Here is a 21671-nt window from a genome sequence, read left to right as displayed (position 1 = left end):
CCAAGGAGCGCGCCCGCGCCCGCGCCGCCGCGGGTTTCCACCCTGTATCCCTTTACGGCAATCGCGAAAGTGTCGTGAACGTGCTGCCTCCCATCAGAGTCGCTCAGTCGGCTGGAGGCGGAGGTCTTGTTTCTAGCGGTGTGCTTGTTGGGTTCGGGTAAGGCTGTGGGGCTCGTGTTGGGAAAACCACCAGGGTGTGGAGGATGTGTTGGGGGACACGACTCTCAAGGGAGGTTGAGAGAAGGCTGCTTGCTCTGGGGTGGGGCGTGGGGATATAGCCGTGTATGGACTTGCGCGAGGCGAACGCGGTCCTTCCTCTCACTGGGTGGCCTCCCGCACGGGGTTGTGGGGAGGGTGAGGTGCGACTGCCCCTCTGGCCCCGGCGGAAAGGTTGAGGTGGCGAAGTGCCAGCGCGGGAGAGGGGCTGCTGTGCGCGAGCCGGCAGTCGGAGTGGGGAGAACCTCGGCGGGCCAAGTCTGGGCGGACCGAGGGCTGGGGGCGCTGCCCGCGCGGAACCGACCTTGCCTGTCAGGTCCACACCCTCCTGCTCCGGTACTGCCAAGTCCACAGCCGTGTTGCATCCTGTGCCGGGCTTGCCCTCCTTTTGGAATGCTGGCGTTTCGTGGCTGGGCCACCCTTCTTGGTCAGCAACTTTTCTAGAAATTTCAGTGTATATTGACAAGCTCTTAGATCGCCGGCTAAGATTTATTTCATCAGTATTGGAAGGAGAAGGGGCAGGACTGTTGCTAGTGTTTGCTGGTTTTCCCAGCAATACTGGATGAATGGAGTCTTTAGTCGTGTTTAACTTGTTTTCTCCAATTCGGTAGTTGGCGTTTTTGTGTCATTTTTGCTGTCTGCATCATTGGTACTGAATATATAATTTTGCGTGAAGTCTCTCAATTCATTAATACATACGTATTAGAATAGGAGGCAAATTCATGGTTCTTTCAACAGATATTAGTGTTTTATCTTGTATGTGGCCAAAGAATAAAGAATTAATTTCTGCTCTTGAACTAGTAGGAATGTGTTCAGTGTGTGGATTGAGTTGAGTAACAACACAAGTAAGACTGTAGTAAGGGCTTTTGGAGAATCATCGGCGTTCCTGTAAAATTCTAGAGATCGAAGTTCTAAAAGCATTTTGCTATGTATTTGTTCTGTGCTGAGAAAAACTTCTCAAAGCACTTCGTACAATTTGTCTTTACAACCCTTACACTTAAGAATAAGTTAGCTAAATCTGCCTCTTGCGTTAACAGGCAGAGGCGTTTGAGAGACATCTTTGTTTGTTGTCTAGTTAATGGATTATTACTGAATTATTTACAACTTTGGTTTCATAAATTCGTTTTCCTTCCTCCTACACTCAGTCTCTCAAAATTTACATTATAAACGCTATTAAACATTTGACGTATAACTCCAAACTTTTCTTTATAACCTCGATTACATTTTATTGCATAGTCAATTTGTTTTCTAGGCAGTATTAGACTTGTTCTTTAAGCTGACTGTTCTTTTTGAGAATCATGCTGTCCTGACTCTTTTAAGGGAATAGGAAAATAATTTTATAAAATACCAGGCTTTTGCTTTTATTTTTTTTCTGGAGGAAGTTACTTCCTATTTTTAAGGAATACAAGATTTCACTTCCGCAAAACAGTAGATCTGAATTGTATTACACAGTACTGTTTTTGCTTCCAAGTCTACTGAAAAGGCTTTTGTTTTTACGAACTTGTTCTGTGTATCGCTTGTTAAATAATGCTGAATGTGTAGTCTTGTGATCCTATTGGCTTTCCTTCTTTTTCTTAAACTTGCTTTTTATAATTTGCTCTGCCTCTCAAATAGTGTTGGCCATTAGTATTATTCTTTTGTTGCCATAAAGGTTGGAAAGAGCTGTGTAGTCACCAGCCTCTGTGAAAGGACCGTAAACATAGTGCTGAATCAGTGCAACTCAAAACTTGGCGCCCTTAGGCTGGGGGGGAGGGGGGACTGGGAATTCTGGAATTTCACACAGTAGGTTGGATATTGTATAAGCTTACCTTATGCCCTGCTTAGCAGTGGAAATTCCTTTTTTAGTGTGATACTTGTCAGACGTTTCCCAATGCTGAACATAATGTAGGCTGCATACCATTATCCTCAGCTGCTATCGGCACAGATTTAAGGTCCACAAATTGTGTAATTTTAGTTAAAATATTCATTAAATGTCTCTGATTATATTTGTATTGGACTCGTCACATAGATATCCATGCCTGTACAAAGAAAATCTTTTGTTAAATCATATGCACACACTCCTCTGGACTCCCACGAGTTTGTTTAAACCATGTTATAATTTAGCAGTTTACTAGACTCCCCCCACCCCACCCCCTTGAGCTTCTTGTGGGCGTTAATGGCATGGTTCAGTCTTTCTGTTTCCTCAGGGTCTAGAACAACTAAGTGATCATTAAGTCCTAGATGAATTGTATTTATTTATTGTTTCACAAATAAGGACTAATTACCCACTTAGTGTTAGGTATGGGTATGAGATTCTGAGAAAAGAATGTTAAGACTGGTATAGCCCCTGTGCTCATGGAGCTTACAGATCAGTGTGGGGAAAAGGCCAAAACATCACCACCAACAACTAAAATAGTCCCGAATGAGATAAGTATTATAAAAGGACTATGGAACTAAAGCCAGTTTATCACAGGAGGGAGATTTGTTGATTAGAAGTAGAAAGGTTACAATAGCTGTGGGACTGTGATCAATATTATCATAAACCGAATTTTGCAGTTTAAAATATTCACTTTTATTATGATGTTTTATGATGATATCCTCAGTTAACAAATAGGCTGTGCTACAAAATTATAGGTTTCTTTTTAAGTTTGTTGATGGCTTTCTATAACATCAGAATAAAAACTGCATTGTCTGGCTTTGCAAACTTCACTTTATCCCACTCTTCCATCTGATTTACTGCTGTCCAGCCATGGTGATCTCAAAGGCACCTGAACGCAATAAGCTTCTCCTTGCCTCAGGGCCTAGTCCCTTTTCCCTCCTGCTCTTAGAATGACTAGGTCCCTTTCTTCCTCTGAATTTGGTGTAAATGTTACCTCCATGGACTTGGACCACCATATCTAAAATGTGCACCTCCAACTGTTTTCTGGCTCCACCCTTTTTCCTCATAGTACCCCTCACGATGTATAATATTATTTACTTGTTTACCAGTTGTTGGTTGTTTTCCCATTGGACTTTGGTTATTTTCCTATTGGAGCTGGGACTATGTCTATCTTGTTTACTGTACCCAGATATTGGCAGATTGCATTTGCAACTTGCAATCCATTTTCTCATGTTGCATTTGCAACTTGCAATCTGTTTTCTCACAACAGCTTAAAACTGGTGGCAAGGTTGCTAGGCTAGCAAGCAATAATTTTAATTTCTTACATTATTATTATTGTTATTATTGTTATATTTAGTTCCTTGTAGTGTGGCAAGAAAAGGACATTTATTCCTTACCCTTTTGGGCTACAGCCCTGGCTCACATAAAAATCTCAAGTGGCTAAAATAATTTTTGTAATATTTGTACCTTTCCATATTCCCATCCCACATCCTTTTCCCTTCTCTCTTCATCAAGTCTGACATTCCTATTGTAGTCACCTCCCCTGTCCTGCTCCCTTGAAATATGCATGCTTTTCGTTTGCTGAAATTCAGAAGCTCCTGTTTTTTCCAGAGATAGTTTTCACGTCAATAGCCTTTGGGTCTCAGGTGTGATGGAAGGAAGAGTAGAGATAAGCCTGTGGCAGTGACTGTAACCTCTGTGGCTGTCTGTATTTGTTGAAAATGAAGTAGCTATCTATATGTCAGGGGCTACATAGATCTGAATTTATATTTGCAATCTTGTTGCTAACGACTTTACAGAGATGATCCCGCCAAGTTGAAATGGTCAAAAACTCATTGGCTTTTTTTCATGTGTGAATTATATAATTGTTAGATCTAGAAAGATTTCCCCAAATATAGATTTTTCTAAAAGAGAGATAGACCAAAAAAAAAAAAAAAATCTAGGTCAGTGGGGGGCGGGGGGGACACTCAGAAGGAAAGTATCAGTTTATCTTTCATTTCTGCCAAATGCTCAAACTTAAAACCATTAGGATCAGTTGCTCGTAGCTGTTTAGTGCCAAAAGCAGTCCAGCACCCTCACTATGTCAGCTTTTTCTCTTTTAACGATAAGAGAATGGAGGACTACAATACTAAATTATAAATTAAGTTGGCTTAACTTTTTATTCCCACTTTAAGTGGAATTCTGCAAGAGCCGATTGATTAAAGTTCACCAAATGTGAAAATGCACCATTCAGTTTGAGCGTAGAAATTTTGGCTACTATGAAGCTACATATTTTGGTCGCTATCAGTCTATCATTTGATCTGAAGTGATCTTGTCACCAATTTGTTTGACATATAAATATGGCTTAAAAATAGTTTTAATCCATTGTTTGGTGACACAGGTATGTGGAAGAATTCTTTGAAATAGTAGGAAATTAGCTTTGATTTGCTTTGGTTTGAAAATAATTTCAATATTTTTATTTCAGAGCACTTCAAGTAGTTAAATTGTGGCACTGGTGATTCTTTTGAATATTTCAAAATTTTATTCAAGGTAGTTAGTGACTATAATTGTTTTTTAAACCAGTTACTGAGATACATGATTGAGATTTTGGATGCCACATTAGATAATTGGTGACCTAGACATTTTGGAATTGGCTCCTAATGGAAATAGAAGGAAGACGTCCTGGGCATGCTTTGATACTAGGTCCATTGTTGGAATGTCCTAGAACCCTGTGTCACCTGTATTCCCATAGTGCAGCATGTCTGGGAATTTGATATTGTGTTCTGGATAGCTTTCTATCAGAAGATCAAAGTATACCTCTCTTGATTCACTGCCCTTTGGTTCTATAAGATTATTCTTTTTTTTCTTTCTTTCTAAATCTTCTTATGGCTTCTTTTCCTTGTTCTCACTATCCAGAAGTTTCCCACAAAGTTCTTCGTTTTCTTTTCTTCTCATACTTAATTCCTTTAAGAACTTTTCTACTTTTTACTCTTTAACTAGACTTCAGCTTCTACATCGATAACTTGAAATTTTCATCTCCAGTCATTTGATTTGTCTAAAACATCTCTATTTAAAAGTCGTGTGTGTGTTTCCTGCCCTCATCCCCACCCCCACCATCAGAAGCCAAAATAACAAACTGATTTTCCTTTCCAACCCTCCCTTTTGATAAGGGTACACTGCCTCTGACTGCTGATTGCTTTCTTCTCTGCTCCACCATCCTGTCTAATCCCCAAGTACCTGCTCTTGACTCTTCTAAGTAGAAATTACTCATAGATGTGACTGTTTCATATTTCCATTTTTACCACCCTGGTTTAGGCCCTCATCACTTCAAAACTTTTGAGGTCACCATATTAATTTTCAAATGTTCTTACTACTTTCTCCATTTTGATGAATATATATATATATATCTCCTGTCAGTCTTGAAAATATACTTGGCATTATCTTCCTACGTTGCTTAATAACTTGTAGTCTGTTTAATTTTTTCTGGGTCTTTTGCAAGTAGTTCAGGATTTAAACTCAAGGTCCTTTATGAACATTCATCACTTAATGCACTTAAGACTTTTTTCATACCACCTCAGTTCATCAGGTCTCTCTGCTAAAACACACACACACAGACACACACACACACACACACACACACACTCCTCTTAGTTTTTTTCATTGCTGTTTACCCCCACCTGGAATAACAGCTACAATATATCCCTTTTCACTAGTAAGAAGTTTTATCTTTTACTATAAACTTAAACAGAAACCCTGTGTTTGTTTGAACCTCATTTACAGCTGTTATGAACTTGGGCAGGTTAATTAGCCTCTCTGTGCTTAGTTTCATTTTCTGTAAAAATATGGATGATTATTAGTGATCCTTACCTTCCAGGGTTGTTGTAAGGATTAATCAGTTATAGAAAACATGCTTAAATTTTTAGTCTATAGTAAGTACTCAGTAAATGTTAGCCGTTATAATTAAATGAAAATCTAGTTTAAGACCTATGTTATTCGAGTCTTCCCTCTGATAGTAATACTAACTTGCTAGCTCTTTGGGTATGCCTTTGGACCTTAGTTTTCATATTTGTGAAATGATTAGGTCATTTCTAAGACTTATTCCCTTAAACTCCTGAAAGCAGTGTGAGGTAGGAAAAAAAGTTTTGAAGCTTTGAAGTCAGACAAAATATAAGGTAGTCGCACATCACGATTAAAATCCCTTAATATTTTTCACTTAAAGGTGAGGTTATATGACTTCTTTTGGCTCACACCATCAGTAAGAACTAGAAATAAAACAGATCTCTGGCTCTCTGATCTGTTTGATATGTATTGCTCTGTTACAGTTGGATTTTTTAAAAAAATTATTGACATATATATGATGGCTGACTTTTTTTTTTTTTTTTTAAGGTAAAGACCAGCCACAAAAAGCTATAAAACAAGATAAACTATTCTTGCCCCCCAACAAGAAAGCCAAAGTCCATGAGTGGTCATCGGTCAACAAGGAAACGATGTGGAGACTCCCACCCGGAGTCCCCTGTGGGCTTCGGGCATCTGAGTACTCCCGGGTGTGTATTAAATAAATTGTTTCAGTTACCTACCCCACCATTGTCAAGACACCAGCTAAAGCGGCTAGAAGAACACAGATATCAGAGTGCTGGACGGTCATTGCTTGAGCCCTTAATGCAAGGGTATTGGGAATGGCTAGTTGGAAGAGTTCCCTCCTGGATTGCCCCGAATCTCATCACCATCATCGGATTGTCAATAAACATCTGCACAACTGTTTTATTAGTCTTCTACTGCCCCACAGCTACAGAGCAGGTAAGAGGAATTTTTTAACAGATGTGAACATTTGTTATATACTGGAAACTGTAATTGGGATTTCTAAGTCATTTTAGCTAAAGATAAGGTAATCTCACAGCTATTTGTCAACTGTTTTAAAATATCCTGTCACACAGACTGTTAATAAAAGTATGATCTACTTTATATACTATGCTTATAAGAGACCAAGAGTAAAAGTGGACTCTGATCTCAGCAGAGAAGTGAATGTTAGTAGGGATTAACATGTTAAATGTTCTTTTTAAAATAAGTAAACCTCAATTTTTTACAAAAGTATTATTTCCTTTTTTAAAAAATTGCTGAATAAAGTCTTAGCAAAGTTTAAAATGATCACTGAGAAAAGTCTCTAGTAGTAAGATGTCCTGGCTGTACATTAGTCTTATCAAAAGTGTTTTCCTCTTCGTTCCAGTGAAAATTGTTCAGTATCTCTTTCCTATGAACACGTGGCTGCTAGACCTCAGGTATATCTCTGTTAGTCTAACATGGCAAAAGAAGTGTAAGAAAAAGTCAGTATAGTGTATTTCCTGTTCTGTATCCTGCTATGGCTGCCATTAAGAAAGGAAGCATGGGGCTTTCTCAAATACAAGTCTCTCTCCTGCTGTTCCCTCTTGTACCCTCTTTACTCATTACCTAAAACCAAAACTGAAACTAGAACCTTTCATCAGAATGGGTAAATCGATGTTTATTTCTTTGACGTTAAAATTTCCTGGTCAATAAATGAACTAGGATAGTTAGGTAGATGAAGGAAAATCAGAAGCATTTGTTGTGCCATGTAAATCAGAATGATCAGTCACAGGTAACCCAAGAAAATAGAAGATGATCTTCAACCAGAGGTGTCAGAAGTGACTCGGAACCATACGTCATAATGGCCACAGCCTTCCTTGTCTTGTTTTAAGCTTGAAGTAATAACTTTTTAAAAAAATATATTTATTTTCAGATTATTTGTCCTTTGAGGGTAAGTTGTCACCATTTAACCCTTTATCTTGTTTTCATCAAATCATAGTTACCTAGTTCGGTTTTATTTCTTCCAGATGCTTATTTCCCGTCATCCCTGAATAACTTTAATTCCTCTTTTACTTTACAAATCCAGTCTATACAGATCGTATAAACGCATTTCTGATTTTCCTCATGTTCTTAACTTTCTTGCTTTACATCAGTTGGGAAACTTAAACACTAGTATGATTACTTAAATACTGTTGGGGAAATTGCCCAGGGCAGGCACCGAAGAGTAATATAAAACAAGACAAGACGTATAGGGATACAGAGGCATGCCCCACTTGCTAGGGGCAGGGCAACGGCCTGTTCCAGGAGCCAGCCTGCCTGAGGCACAGGGGAGGGCTCCGATAGTTTCTGAGGGGCTTTTTGGTGAGCTCTCTCTCTTCTGGCCAGGATCTAGCTGCAGTCAGGCAGCGGTCATGTCGTGGAATAGTTTCTCCTCTGCAAATATGTCCTTGGATTCTTTATTACATGTCCTTTGAGTTGTTTTACCTGTGACTTACTTGAGGACCTAATAGCTGCTTCCAGAGGAACTCGTCCAGTCTCACACACCCTAAACAGAGATACAGAAGAATAAAAGGGAAGTGGGTCAATTCCGGTAAAAGCCTCCTAATAGTCCTCAGCTAGTTATAGGTTGGGGATCAGGGGATGAGAGCAGGTTTAAAGGTAGCTCAGCCATTAACAGTCATTTACTAAACACCCAGAATATCCCAGGCACCATGTTCCCTATAATACTTTTCCTTAGCCTCTGTTCTTAAGTGCTTTAGAATTATTGGAGTAAGCCTAGAATTAGTGAACTCTTGGGAAATTTTCTCGAATGGGAACTACTCTAATCACAGAGAACTTTTTCAATGTTGCTGCTGGGAGGAATCAAGGTGGAGTATGACTATGCTCTGCCAGGGAAGGTAGGTAGCACTCAACAAAGGTTATGCCTAGATGCGTTTATAGCTGCATCGTAGAGATCCTTGTCAGGCATAGATCAGAACGCATTAATATAGATCACGGCTTTTTTCCATAATATGCTCTTACTATCTCTGTGATCTTCAGTAAGTTACGTAAATTCTCCAGGCCAGGGTTCATTTATCCTTTTAAACCTTATTGTGAAGTATTATAAAGATAAAGTAATATCATGTATTCAGAGTGCCTAGCATATAATGCTCGGTAAATGGTAGGTAGTTATTATTTCATTGGTCAAAAAGATTACATCTATAACCTATTCTTTCACAACCCCCTCCCGTTCCTGATTTCTCCTAATAATACAATTCATCTAAGTCCTTATTGAATTTATTTTTTTTTTCTTTATCAGTACTTTGGAGTTAAAGGCTTCTGTAAATTTAACACCCAGTGAAACTCTCATTTATTATAACTCTAATTCTTTTGGTCCTATACCAATGGGTGAGCATTAAATTTCACATGTACAGGTATTATGAACTTTCCATATATTTTTTAAGTTACCGTTTTTTAAAAATACATTAGAGTTTCCGATACCAATCTTTCTAGTGGAAAAGAATGTCACAATTATAATGGATTAAGCTGAGTTTATCTTTTTTATTAGGGGGGGAAAAAAACTTTCCAGTAGATAAGAAAGGATATGAGTCCTTATTTTTCAAACTCCTAAGGTAGAAATTCAGACTTCTCCTTTTTTATATGGAATACCAAAATAGCCTCATGATTCATTTCTATTACTAGGTATTTAAACCTCATCAGCTGGTAGTTTTGGTTTTAGGATCATAAGCTAATTTAGAATTTATCTGGTAGCTTGATATATGTTACATATGCTTGAGTTACCCCTCCCAAATAAGAGAGAGAAAAGAAATTGGTGTTATCCGTTTTATACACAGGAAAACCAGTACTGAATTGTATGGCATTACATACAACAGGTTGAAATAACAAATTTTTTGGAGGACGATAATAGTGTTTTGTTTTAATGTCCATTTATTTTTGTCTGTTTTTATATTGCTAAAGTTAATGCTTTCGATGTAACTCACTAAAAAAAATTGTTAGATTTTTTTTTTTAAATATAGAAAAATGGGAGGGTAATTGAAATGGCACATTGCCCATAATCTCATTGCCCAGTTAACTCCTATTAACATTAAAAAAGGAATGGGGAGACAGTATATAGTTAGAAATATTTAGAAAGGTACAAAACAAAAGTAAAATCTTTCCTTTTTTACCTGACTTTCCTTCCCACCTGTACCTTTAATATTTCTCCTCATACATAAAGTTTAACAATTTTTTTGTTGTATTCTTTCAGGAAAAAAAAAATCACCTTTGAGTTGACTCACAGGAGAACATCTCTGTAAGATTTTGCAAGTTAATTGCTAGATTTCGATAAGAGTATTTGCTTATGCCAGTTCTTCCCCCACCCACCTATCATGGTGTAATAATGGTTTCCTGGTTGATACATGAGTTCATTCATTTAGCATCTCCAGGCTCTTAACGCAGCTGAGATCATACTAATTCCTGAATGAGAGGACTTTCCTCTTAAAACACCTCCGAGAGTTGTGAAATAATGGGAACAAGGAAGACATACATAAACACTAATGTAGTGTTGTACAAATTCACAGGAAGAAAGAAAAAATTCAAAGACAAGAAGGCGTTGTTCTCTTTTTATATATGAAATTACTATTTTGCTGCTTTTTAGGTTTAGGTGTATACTAATAGTTGAAGTTATCTCTGCTCCAGAGTAATACCTTGCTCCATTAAAATCCGAAGTTTAGACCCCCAAGAAGTCCCTAGCTTTCTCGTCCCCTAATGCAGTAGGGGTAGTGTGACGGTGATAGTGTTCTGTGTCTTTGTGGTCTGGTCTGGTAGCCATAGCCACATGTAGCTGTTGAGTACTTGAAATATGTGTGGTATAACTGAGAAACGAATTTTTAGTTTTATTTAATTTTATGAATTTAAAGTAAAATAGCCACACACATCTAATGGCTACGATGTAGCACAGTGCTCCTTTAGAGTTACTAGAGTCCTGTTGGAGCAAGAGGCAATAGAACAAAAGTCTAGAAGATGGGGTTCTTAGTCATATAAGATTAATCACTCAGTCCATTGTGCTTGCATGTTAACCTCAGTTGCTGCTTTCCAGGTTTGTAACTCTGGCTTGGGAGAGGTATATACTATGGTCCTGTTAACAGCCTCACTGTCCTAAAATATGAGACTCCAAGAAAATGTTTAAGAGGAAATCCTTACCTTTAATAACAGAACTAAGTAGATCTCTATCAGAGAGGAACCTCTTTGCAATGCAGAATATAATAATTTTTTCGTGCTTGGGCATGGGAAAATAGTGAAAAGTGATACAAAACACTTCTACATTCTTAAAGAGAACAAACCAAATAGAAGCTGTCCTGTTTTAATGCACAACATTTAAATTCGGTATTAGCAATTCAGTTTCTGTCTGGGAAATAGAATCTATTCTCTGAAAAGGTGACCATAAATATTAGAAAAATAATGTTGTAAGCACTCTGTGTACTAGATCTTTATTTCCCTAGTGTTATTTCATGGAACATTGAAAAAGTGTGTTTAAAAATAAATTACATACATGCTCAAATAAATTTGGAAAATGGCAGCATATTGTATCCCCTTTCTTGAATATTCACAATACACATTAGCACTATTAAGGGCTGGAGGAAGTCCTCCAGTAGAGAAATCTGCTTAATATTGTTTAACCCAGTGTTTCCCACATGAGTTTAGCATGGAATATTTTTTTTTCATGTAATATCTGGAAACGCCTTCAGAGATACAATTTGGAAAAAACTGAACTAGATTATTCATTAATTGGCTCTTAGAATCTAAATGTTAGAAGGAAGCTTATGAAAGTTGTCTAGTCTAATCTTTCATGGGTTTTCTGTAATGTCCCTGTGAAGTGCTTATCCATCGTCTTGCTTGAGCTCCCCTAGTAAGCAAGGCGTTTAATTCTTTTACAATTCAAATTGTTTCAAAATGTATTTCATTATGTCGCTCTTGGATCTTCTCTCCCATAGCTTTCAACCAGGAGTACTTCTCTGGAGAATGAAGATAAAATGCCTGCAAACAAAAATATATTAGTCAGCCATAGTAATTAATATGTCTTAACAGTCTTGCTTTTCTTATTTTATTTCACAGGCACCTCCATGGGCATATATTGCTTGTGCATGTGGCCTTTTTATTTATCAGTCTTTGGATGCTATAGATGGGAAACAAGCAAGAAGAACCAATAGTAGTTCTCCTTTGGGAGAACTTTTTGATCATGGTTGTGATTCACTATCAACAGGTATTATTGATTTTTTTTTTAATGTTAATGATGAAGAGTAGTTAAAGGAATATGATAAATAAACAATGCTAGATTAAGTAAGAGACTTATGTATAGCCAACAAAATAAGTGATTTTGTATTGTTTTAGTGTTTCAAAAATCTATAAATAATGTTTGTTCATTACTGGCTGTATTGGGAAATTGAGAATTTACGTTAGTTTCTACTTTTTAACCTTAAATATAATTGTTTTGGCACCTGTTATTTTTAAAATCTTAGGGCATAATTGTCATTTAAAAAAATCTCATAAGTTACAGAGGTGAGTATAATAGTGGGAGACTAGGAAATTATAGTTTTTAGTTGGTTTATTGTCATTTGGCATAGCATTTAAAATATTTTAAAGGAAACAAACAAAATCCTTGATAGTTATTCATCGTGAACTCAGATTTGCAGATGTAGGTGCATGTTAAAGTTATCGTTTCAGTGTATTGTGACATCAGCTTGCTTAGCAGAGGAGAAGGAACAACTAAACTCTTATAAAAACTTTTTAAGACTCAAGAAAAACTTAACACTTCCATTGAATAAAGGCTAGTTGGGCATCTCAAAAGACTATTTTAATTAGGTGATAGCAGAATGATAGATATCCTATTTTTTATTTTAAGTGCGTTGTTATTGCAATGTAATCTGAGTTCCAAACTTTTGTAGGAAGTCTTTTATATGCTTGTCACCCATAATGATATCTGCTAAATAAGAAAAGACTGCTATCAATTTGAAGTAAGTAGGTCCCTTTGTGAATTATCTAGGACAGGAGGTCCCCAGCCCCTGGGCCAAGGACCAGTATGATCCTTTGCCTGTTCGGAACCAGGCTGCACAGCAGGAGGTGAGCGGTGAGCACCGAGCAGGCCAGCGAAGCTTCATCAGTTTCATTTGCAGGTGCTGTCCAGCGCTAGCATCACCGCTCCAGCTCCACCTGAGATCACCAGGCATTAGATTCTTATAAGAGCACTGGTCCCTGGTGCCAAAAAGCTTGGGGACCGCTGATCTAAGCCTTTTGTTTTTCTTTTTGACTCTCTGCCTTATAGTTTTTTACTGTTCATTAATACATTAAGTTGGGAGGATACGATAAAAAATGCTAAAGTATTTTAGTTGCTTTCAAGAACTTTGGTTCCATTAGGTGGTGTAGTGAAAAGAGAGATTGAAATTGTAGGGTAAAATATAATGTAAAAAGTTATATTCTACTTTACCTATTACCACAGGTAATTGAGAGAAGATTGTACATATACAGCATATCTTTTTACCCCCTCTGAAATCATTTCCAGCTCAATGTTTGTTATTCACATGGTCCAGTTTTCACTGTGATCTTTCTTTTGCAGTTTTTGTGGTTCTTGGAACTTGTATTGCGGTACAACTGGGAACAAACCCTGATTGGATGTTTTTTTGTTGTTTTGCTGGGACATTCATGTTTTATTGTGCACATTGGCAAACATATGTTTCTGGAACATTGCGATTTGGAATGTAAGTAACACTTAATGGTGATTTTTGTTTTCTCTTTCAGATATGGAGAATTTCGCCTTTAGGAATTTGAGTATTAGGAATTGATCAGATCACAAAATTAGTAAATAAATTGAAAGCACTCATTATTATAGCTGTTACCTAATGGTCTAAATCGTATACTCCTTCTGTCACACTTTTTAAAAAGAAATATTAGAACCTCCCAACTGTATTTTAAAGTAATGTGAAAAACAGTAGTCCCTCCTCACTCATACCCACTTGTCTTTCCATCAGATAGCTTTTCTTTTCTGTTTCTTACTGTTATCCACTTTAGTTCTGTCTTATTTGGACATATAAAAATCCATTTTCAGGAAAGAAACTATAATATATGAGAGCAGAGAGCAACTCTCATCTCTAAATATCATAACTTAATTAGATTTTACTTTCACAGTTTTATTTATGAATGTATAAAAGTCTAAGCTCTTGATAATTCAGTTGGCATGAGCACACCATGGATTATTACTGCCAACAAAATGCCTAAGAATTGGAAAAAAAAAAAAAATAGACTCCTTTTAGACTTCAAAACAAATAGTTCCAACCTGGTGATCAGTACATTTCCATAAATATTAATGAGTAAACCAGTGTTGGAATGAGGTTGCGGATGGAATTTACCAACTGGTGTTTAAGTGTCACAGATCCTATTTACACTGCTCGAGTTGGTCTTTTATTTTTTTTGTGGCTTAGGGTTAAAAGAGAAAGAACTTGAAAAAAGATTCTGTATACTTCATGAACTGTCAAAGTAAAAATCTCTGATGGCAAATGATAGGAAACACCTTAACCTAGTCTCTAATTAATATGAATCAGTAATGGATTTTTAAATTTAAGTCCCTTATACACTTAATTTTCTAGGCCTTGAAAAGGCTGAATGCATAGAAGTTCAGCTGTTCCCTACAAGTTCAATTTAGGTGATTTTTGCTAAATTATTTAAATAGAATTTAAGTTCTTAACTTATACAATAACTGAATAATTATTAATACTTTGGATGTTAACTAAGGGATGTGTCTCAGAATAATTTCAAAATAAAGGAGTTTAGAGAAGGTTCTTAAGGCCCATCTTAAGGTGTTTTCCTGATTATAAGTGACAGTAGTGGACATGAGTGTCCTATTGAAAACTGTCTGCCCATGCATTCATCAGCAGTTTATAAATTGCTTAGTGCTCAGAAAATGTTGAAGCTTTCTAACATTTTTTAAAAAGCAGGAATTGAAAATATGTGCAGATGTTTTTTGTCAGTATTGTTTTCATAGCCTTTACTTCATCTCAATGTTTTCATAGTCTTCCTCTACATTAGGTAAAACCACAAAATATAAGACTTCTAAGATCACTTGGTTTGCCCTAATCCAGTTTTAATTTTTAGTGATGTTACTGTTTTCAAAGATAGAAGAGTTCGTAATATCGGAATTTCACAGTTTATGTTTCATTGGTTATTATCTCACAATTAATTTTCGTGCCCTTATTTTGAAGGCTTATTAATCATCTAGCCCTGATTTATTCTCTTTCCCTTTCAAGTAAATCAGCACCAGCCATATGGTGTAGAAACCGAAAGAAGGAAAGAGAAATCCGTGGAAGCAGGGGAAGAGTAAATAGTTGGTGTTTGTAGGAGTGATTTGCTGTCACAGCTTTCTATTTGCTGGTCTTAGAATTTCCCTGATGGTGTATTTCTTTGATGAAATATGTCTTGGAGAACTGCAAGCAGTTCCATATTGTTAGATCTTAAGATGCCTGTGGGGGAGTGGCAGGAGATAGGCTGGAGAAGCTCCAGAAAATAGAGGACGTTCTATGTCCTGCCAAGAAATATGGGCTTTTATCCTGAATCTGCAGGCAAATGACAGAAGTACCTTTTGGAAAAACAAGTTTAACAACATTTTGGAGAGTGAATTGGAGTGGGCTGTGACAGAAGTAAGGAGACCCCTTAGGAGGCATCAGCATAATTAGTGTGAAGACTGATGAAGTCTGAACTAGCACAATTACAGTGCTATTAAGAGGTAAGATGGAGAGACATTTAAGAGGTAGAAACTATAGGATATAGTTCGGATATGGAGCACGAATGAGAGAACTTAGACTGGAATGACTCCTAGTCTTCCTCCTCAGATGATTGGCTGGAAGGTGAAGAAAGGCAATACGGGAGAAGGAACCTATTTGAAGGGAAAGTTCTATCTAGAACATGTAATGAGGGATTGTAGACATCCAGATAGAAGAATAGCAGAAAACATAAGCAAGCCTAGAAAGAAGCCTGTGAACATTACTGAATAGCCAGAGAGGGAGAAGTTATACCAGAATGAAGAGCCAGGATAGGAATGAATTTCAAAAGAGAACAATGCTAAATGCTGCCAGAACTCAAAATGAGGACAGAAAATTGTACATTGAATTTGGCAGTACGAGGCCATCCAGAGTGGTTTCTCCAGAGTAGTGGGGTAGAGGCCAGATCGTGGAGGTGAGAAGCGAATGGAATAAATAAACACACAGGTAGCGCAGGTTACTTACAGAATGTGTGACCGTGATGGGAAGGAGCAAGGCATCGCTTAGAGGAGAGTACCTGGTCTCAAAGGAAGGAGGGTTTTGTGTTTTTAATGGGAAATGTTCGAGTGTATGAAAGAAATTGACTAGAGGAAGAATTGGAGATCTCTGAAAAAAAAAAGGAGAGAGAGGATGATTTATGGAGCTAGATTGCTAAAAGTGTAGAAACAAAGGACTTTAGGGTAATAGGAGGGACTAGGTGAGGACCTTTTCCTACTAAGACTGTAGTTTGAATTTAATATTTCAGTTTAAATTAAATATTAGTATTATAAGGGATTGATTTTTGACTTGGGAAAATTGTATACAATTTTCTGAAATTCTGCATTCACACTAAAGCAACACCGAATTTATTTTTTAAATTAAAAGCCAGCTATAACAATCATAGAAATATGTTTCAGGTGCTTTACATTTAAGGAGATATTATCAAAATACTCATGTAATGGAGGCATGTAGAATAATATAGATTTTGCTAAAGAAGTCTTAAAAATGCCATTTTGTATTTTACTTGTTTTTCAAGAGACGAGAGAATAGGCACATGTATAATAGGTTAAATATGGAAGTAAAGTTTGTACGCATGGAGGAGAAAGCCCAAATTTTATTTTGTTTAATTAGGAAAGAACAAGGTGAACTCTCAGATATAATTTGAGTAGAGAAATTTTTTAAAATTATTCTTAATCAGAAAGTGAAAGCAGCCTTATGCACTTAGAGATTTTATTTTAAACCATTTTTATTTTAATTGTTATATTTTAATACTTACACACATAAGTGAGAATAATCACAAGAATTTATTTTTTATGTGTAATAAATTCAAGTTATGTGTTTTATAACCTTATAAAATAGTATGTTTGCCAAATGAGAAATTTTTATTTGTATTTCTTAGTCTCCTAATGCCAGTATCTTTAGTTGCTATTATATTTACTCTAGTTATCTTAAACAAAAATAGGCATAGTAATTTAATCCGTAACTAAATAATTTCCCCTCAAAGTTAGGTGTTGTGAGAAAGCCAATATGATTTAGATACATCATCCCTGAAATTATGAGCCTTATCTTCCAGCACTCTGTTCTGATCACAGCTAAAAGATGCCTTACGCGGAGATTGTTAGTACCTGTCACATCTAGGCAGACCCAGGCCCCTGCAGTGCTTCTGGACTAAGCAAGTAGATATCCGATGGTGATGAGTACAGCTCTTTGGGACCCTTCCAAGCCCAGCTTGGCCCTCCAGAGTTTTTATTAGCCTGGATGTGAAAGACAGGGGAGGAAATGGGCTTAGAGGCCAGAACTTCAGAGAAGGATTGGGTCAGTGGAAGAAGATTAGATTTATGGATTGAAGCTCATCTGTAAACACTTGTAAAATATTTTTTTAAATGTTTATGGATTATATTAAATGGAAGAGTTCACATTTCCTCTTTGAAGTCCTAAACCTTCCATAGCTAGGTATTTTTAAATATATAACTTCTAGATGTCTATATAGAATCATTTTAATAAATGCTTAGAAACCCCAAATAATCTTTAATAAGCTAGTTTTATGTAAAACATGGGCCTGTAAAAAAAAAATCCTTCATGGAAGGTAGAGCTCTTAAAATTATCATTTTGGTAAAAAAAAAAAAAAATCCTCTTTTCTGGAGAAAAATAAGAAAGAAATTATAGTAAATTGAACTTAGGCCAGTATATCTTGCCCCAAGTGTTATCTTCAAATTATGTTTTCTATGTGTCCACCCATAACTTTCATGGACCTGAGTCTTGGATTAGATGATATCTAAGATTCTGTCTGTGAGTCTGTTAATTTTACAAGTGTTGCTTTTAATGTACTTATTATTTATAATTATGGCAGAGTATGATCTTCACTTTATTAAATTTTTCAATTCATGCTTCTAAGTTTTCACATTTAAATTAGTTAAAAACCATGCCATCAAACATAAATTCTGACTTTTTTTTATCTAATCACATGAAAAAAATGAATAGACCATTTAACTGGTAGTTTGACAAATCCAATTCACCTTCTTAACCTTTAAAGAATAAATATCTAATCCTAGTAGTTAAAAACTGTTGTCCATTAATGTATAATTCACTTTTTTGTGGATTAAGAATTAGGAAACTTCCTGTTGAATGCCTTTATAGGACCTGCATGACTATAGATGTTTAAGGTTTTATTACATGAACTATTAAACACCAGAGGTATTCCTTTTAAGTTTCTATTTTCCTGTGTATTTAATTTTATCAGATTTTTATAATATCCCCAAGCGACTGTTTGTATTAATGTAAAACCTAGATTGCAGGTTGGACTCAGATCATCAGGTAAAATTGTGGACTTCTTTCTGTATCATTAGGATTCCTCAGTGCTTAATTTTGATTATGCCAGTTTTATTGAAACCTGTTCTAAACCATTATTTTTGTTACCATCCGTATTCTAAAACTTATTTTAGCAACTGCATTGGATATTTTACTTATCTTTACCACTGATAAACAAATCCAGTAGAGTTATGATGCTGGTGTGGAATTAAGGGAAGAGGAAGAGGAAAAAGGTTAAGATTTTAGACTAGAGATTATTAGGAAACAGGACAGCGAAATGGCCAATTAGAATCTTGCTCTAAGCATATCCAAAAAAGTCACACTTTTCCACTTTGTGCTTTCCATATGCAAGTGCTAATTTTACTGAGAAGAGCAGAGGTGGGAGCCTGATGAGGTGTGGGGTGGTGAAAGAGTGTGAGATAGTAATAGTTTCTCAAACACATGGGTGACTGTGCATTGGGGCTTCTGGGAAGCATTTCTGTCTGCAGGGAAGTCTGGGTAGGTTCTGGCACTGAAGGGACCTGTGTCATAGACAGTGTGATCATTTGGCAAGTAGTAGTCACTGCTCCGAGGTAACAGAGTTGAATGTGTTTTCAGTTCTAATGTTTCCAGCTGCCGATTTACAGTCATTTATAAAGCGTGTTATAGTTTTTAAGCTCTTGTACTATTTTGATTTGGGTAAAAAATAACCTGTGTATCCTATGTATGCATAGGATAGTGATCGTATTGTATAAATCATATCATTGACTCTTTGGATGTCTTTATAAGGAGAATGCTACTTTTTAAATTTATTTTTGTCACCTGCATTAGTAGGGCTCTTTAGCAAAACTACTGAATAAAGTTATTTTGAAATGTTTGTTTCCTTATGCATAGATTGGATGTTACAGAGTCCCAGATCATAATTATAATAAGCCAGCTTCTCACAGGAACCCTGGGACCTTGGTTCTGGAACTTCACGGTAACCGTTAGAGTATTCATGCTGTCCAATGAACAATGGCGTGAAACTCAAAGACAGCACCTTTGTCATGCACAGAGTAAATAAAAACAACAAAATAAAGTCTTCTTTGTGGTATTTCACAGACAAACAGATTATTAGAAGTATAATTTTAATATATAATAGGGCAATAAAAATCCACCCTATTAAACAAAAATTTTTGAAAAATAACATTTCTGGTGATTTGATGCTAAAAACAATTCTCTCATTTACCTACTATACTTACCATCATTTTTGCTCTATGTAATATTTTTCAAACAAATACCTTTCCACCATTAAATAGAATTTTTTGGTATTTATATTTTGAAAACAATAAAGCAAGCAGAGTTTTCCTTAGGTCAGTTGAGGGGACTTTTTATAGTAATGTAGAAAAGATCTGTTTATTCTCTTAATTTCTTTAGCATAACCTTTAAACAATGTAGTACTAGTTCTTTTGCTTTTATTTTCAGTGATCTTGGTTTTTTAAAAAATTAATGCTAGAAGGTAGTCTCACTTTTGTTGTTTACTGTTTTCCTCTCTTATCTGCACTTTTATAATTAAGTATCCTGAGCATTAACGTTAACTATAGTCATCCTTTGAATACCCTCTTTTTTCAGGTTTTTTGTTTTTGTTTTTAGTAAATACATATTTCCTCGATTAATGCTGAGAGTAATGTATCTTTTATTTCTCATACTAGAAGTGTAATTTTGACCTTATGATTTATAAAATTTTAAGATTTATTAGGAAATGATTTCCTGGTAGAATAGCCCAGAATCCTTCACACTTTCATATGAAAAAGTTTATTTACAAGAAAAATAGAGCTTAAATTCTGTTTATTTTGCAGTTCAGGGAGTGTTGGGGAGCTATTCATATGGACAGCTGACAGATTATTCTAGCAATGCAAGGCTACTTTAGATTTCCTACACTGAGTCCCCATGCCCCCAAATGCTTCGATAATATTATGGAAATAGTGAGTCGCTGGTAGCAGAGCTGTTTTTGAAAGACATCTTGCAGTGTTGTAAATCCAGATATTCAATGGCAGTGATGGTGATTTTGGGGACCAATTAATAATGGGGGCATTCTGCATCTTTTTGTCCTCATAAACTTGAAATGTGAAGAATACTGAGAAGTTAGCTATAGGCAATGTTTCAGGAGCAAAAAAGCCATTTTCAATTGAATTTACACTGTACTTACATAATTGTGGGATTCCCTCCTACAGTAAAAAATGTGCATAGTTTAAAATGTGTCATTCTTAAGCATCCTTTTACTCTTAACCTGTCTTCTGGTAGTTTCTCTAAAGAACTGAAGCTTTATGCTCACAACAGTTGTCTAAATTTATAATTTTTAATAGCTTGTTTATTATTAATATACTCACCAAGGGTCATTTTTACCCATATTCTTAATGAAATTAAGAGGATATTGATTGTATGTATTACATACTTGTCTATGATAACAAGTACCCTGTATTTATAGAGCCCTTTTTACTAAAGTGTTTCTGGAGACTAATGCATTTGAATTTTAACATCATGAAAAATGTTTTTCTTCAGATCTGTTTTTTACCAATTGCCGCTAACTTGGAGAGATTTTTCTTTTGCTTTTAATATTTGTTGCTTTAACTGATTTGGTCATTGAAATGAAATTGCCAGATGTACTTTTTGCTTTTAACAAAGTTCAGGGAAAACAGTAAGCTTCAGAAAGAGTGGTATTTCTAATTTGTCTCCAAATTAATTTAGTTTATTAGCATCCAAGCTTCCAATGTCACTTATTGCCTATTGTACTCTACCATTTTAGGGAATATTGTGTTAGAACACAGGAACATTATCCTGAAACATATAGAAATCTTAGTGATAGCAAGTTAAAAACATATGACAGATGATTGTCCCTGTTGATTAGTAGACTAAAAATTAGAAGAGTGTCGTCAGCCCTGTGTAGGAACACTTTCAGTTTCTTTCAAGGCTCTGCCATTTATTGTCTCTGTAATGGCCCCTTGGAAAAGTTACTTAACCTCTCTGAATACATTTCCTCATCTGTAAAATGGGGGTAATAGATCCTACCACCTGGGATGGTTGTGAAGATTTAAGAGTCAAAAATGTAACATGCTAACCACAGTGCCTGGCATATAACGGGCATTCCTTATCCTGTTCTTATATTAATGTTAAGACCAGTGTTAGTAACTCCCAGTAGCTTCCAGATATCTTCCAGAATTGACTGTGCTAGTTTGAGAGGAGGAATATGTCCATGATCCCTTCTCTTA

General features: G+C 36.1%; 1 protein-coding gene across 2 annotated transcripts in view; it reads left to right on the top strand.

The window, feature by feature from the left end:
* The first annotated feature begins 62 nt into the window (after positions 1-62).
* CEPT1 (choline/ethanolamine phosphotransferase 1) overlaps positions 63-21671 on the top strand; it is a 31987-nt gene continuing 10378 nt past the window's right edge. The window contains exons 1-5 of one of the 2 annotated variants that reach the window (XM_016155564.2): positions 63-157; positions 6440-6850; positions 11966-12113; positions 13464-13605; positions 19318-19402. In XM_016155564.2, coding sequence (XP_016011050.1) covers positions 6512-6850; positions 11966-12113; positions 13464-13605; positions 19318-19402 — 714 coding nt within the window. In that variant the 5' untranslated portion in view covers positions 63-157; positions 6440-6511. The remainder of the gene's footprint in view (positions 158-6439; positions 6851-11965; positions 12114-13463; positions 13606-19317; positions 19403-21671) is intronic. The other variant, XM_016155563.2, reaches the window with a different exon arrangement.

The sequence above is a fragment of the Rousettus aegyptiacus genome, unplaced genomic scaffold (assembly GCF_014176215.1).
Source record: "Rousettus aegyptiacus isolate mRouAeg1 unplaced genomic scaffold, mRouAeg1.p scaffold_m13_p_17, whole genome shotgun sequence".
Taxonomy (NCBI): domain Eukaryota; kingdom Metazoa; phylum Chordata; class Mammalia; order Chiroptera; family Pteropodidae; genus Rousettus; species Rousettus aegyptiacus.
This window is presented reverse-complemented; position numbering and strand designations above follow the sequence as displayed.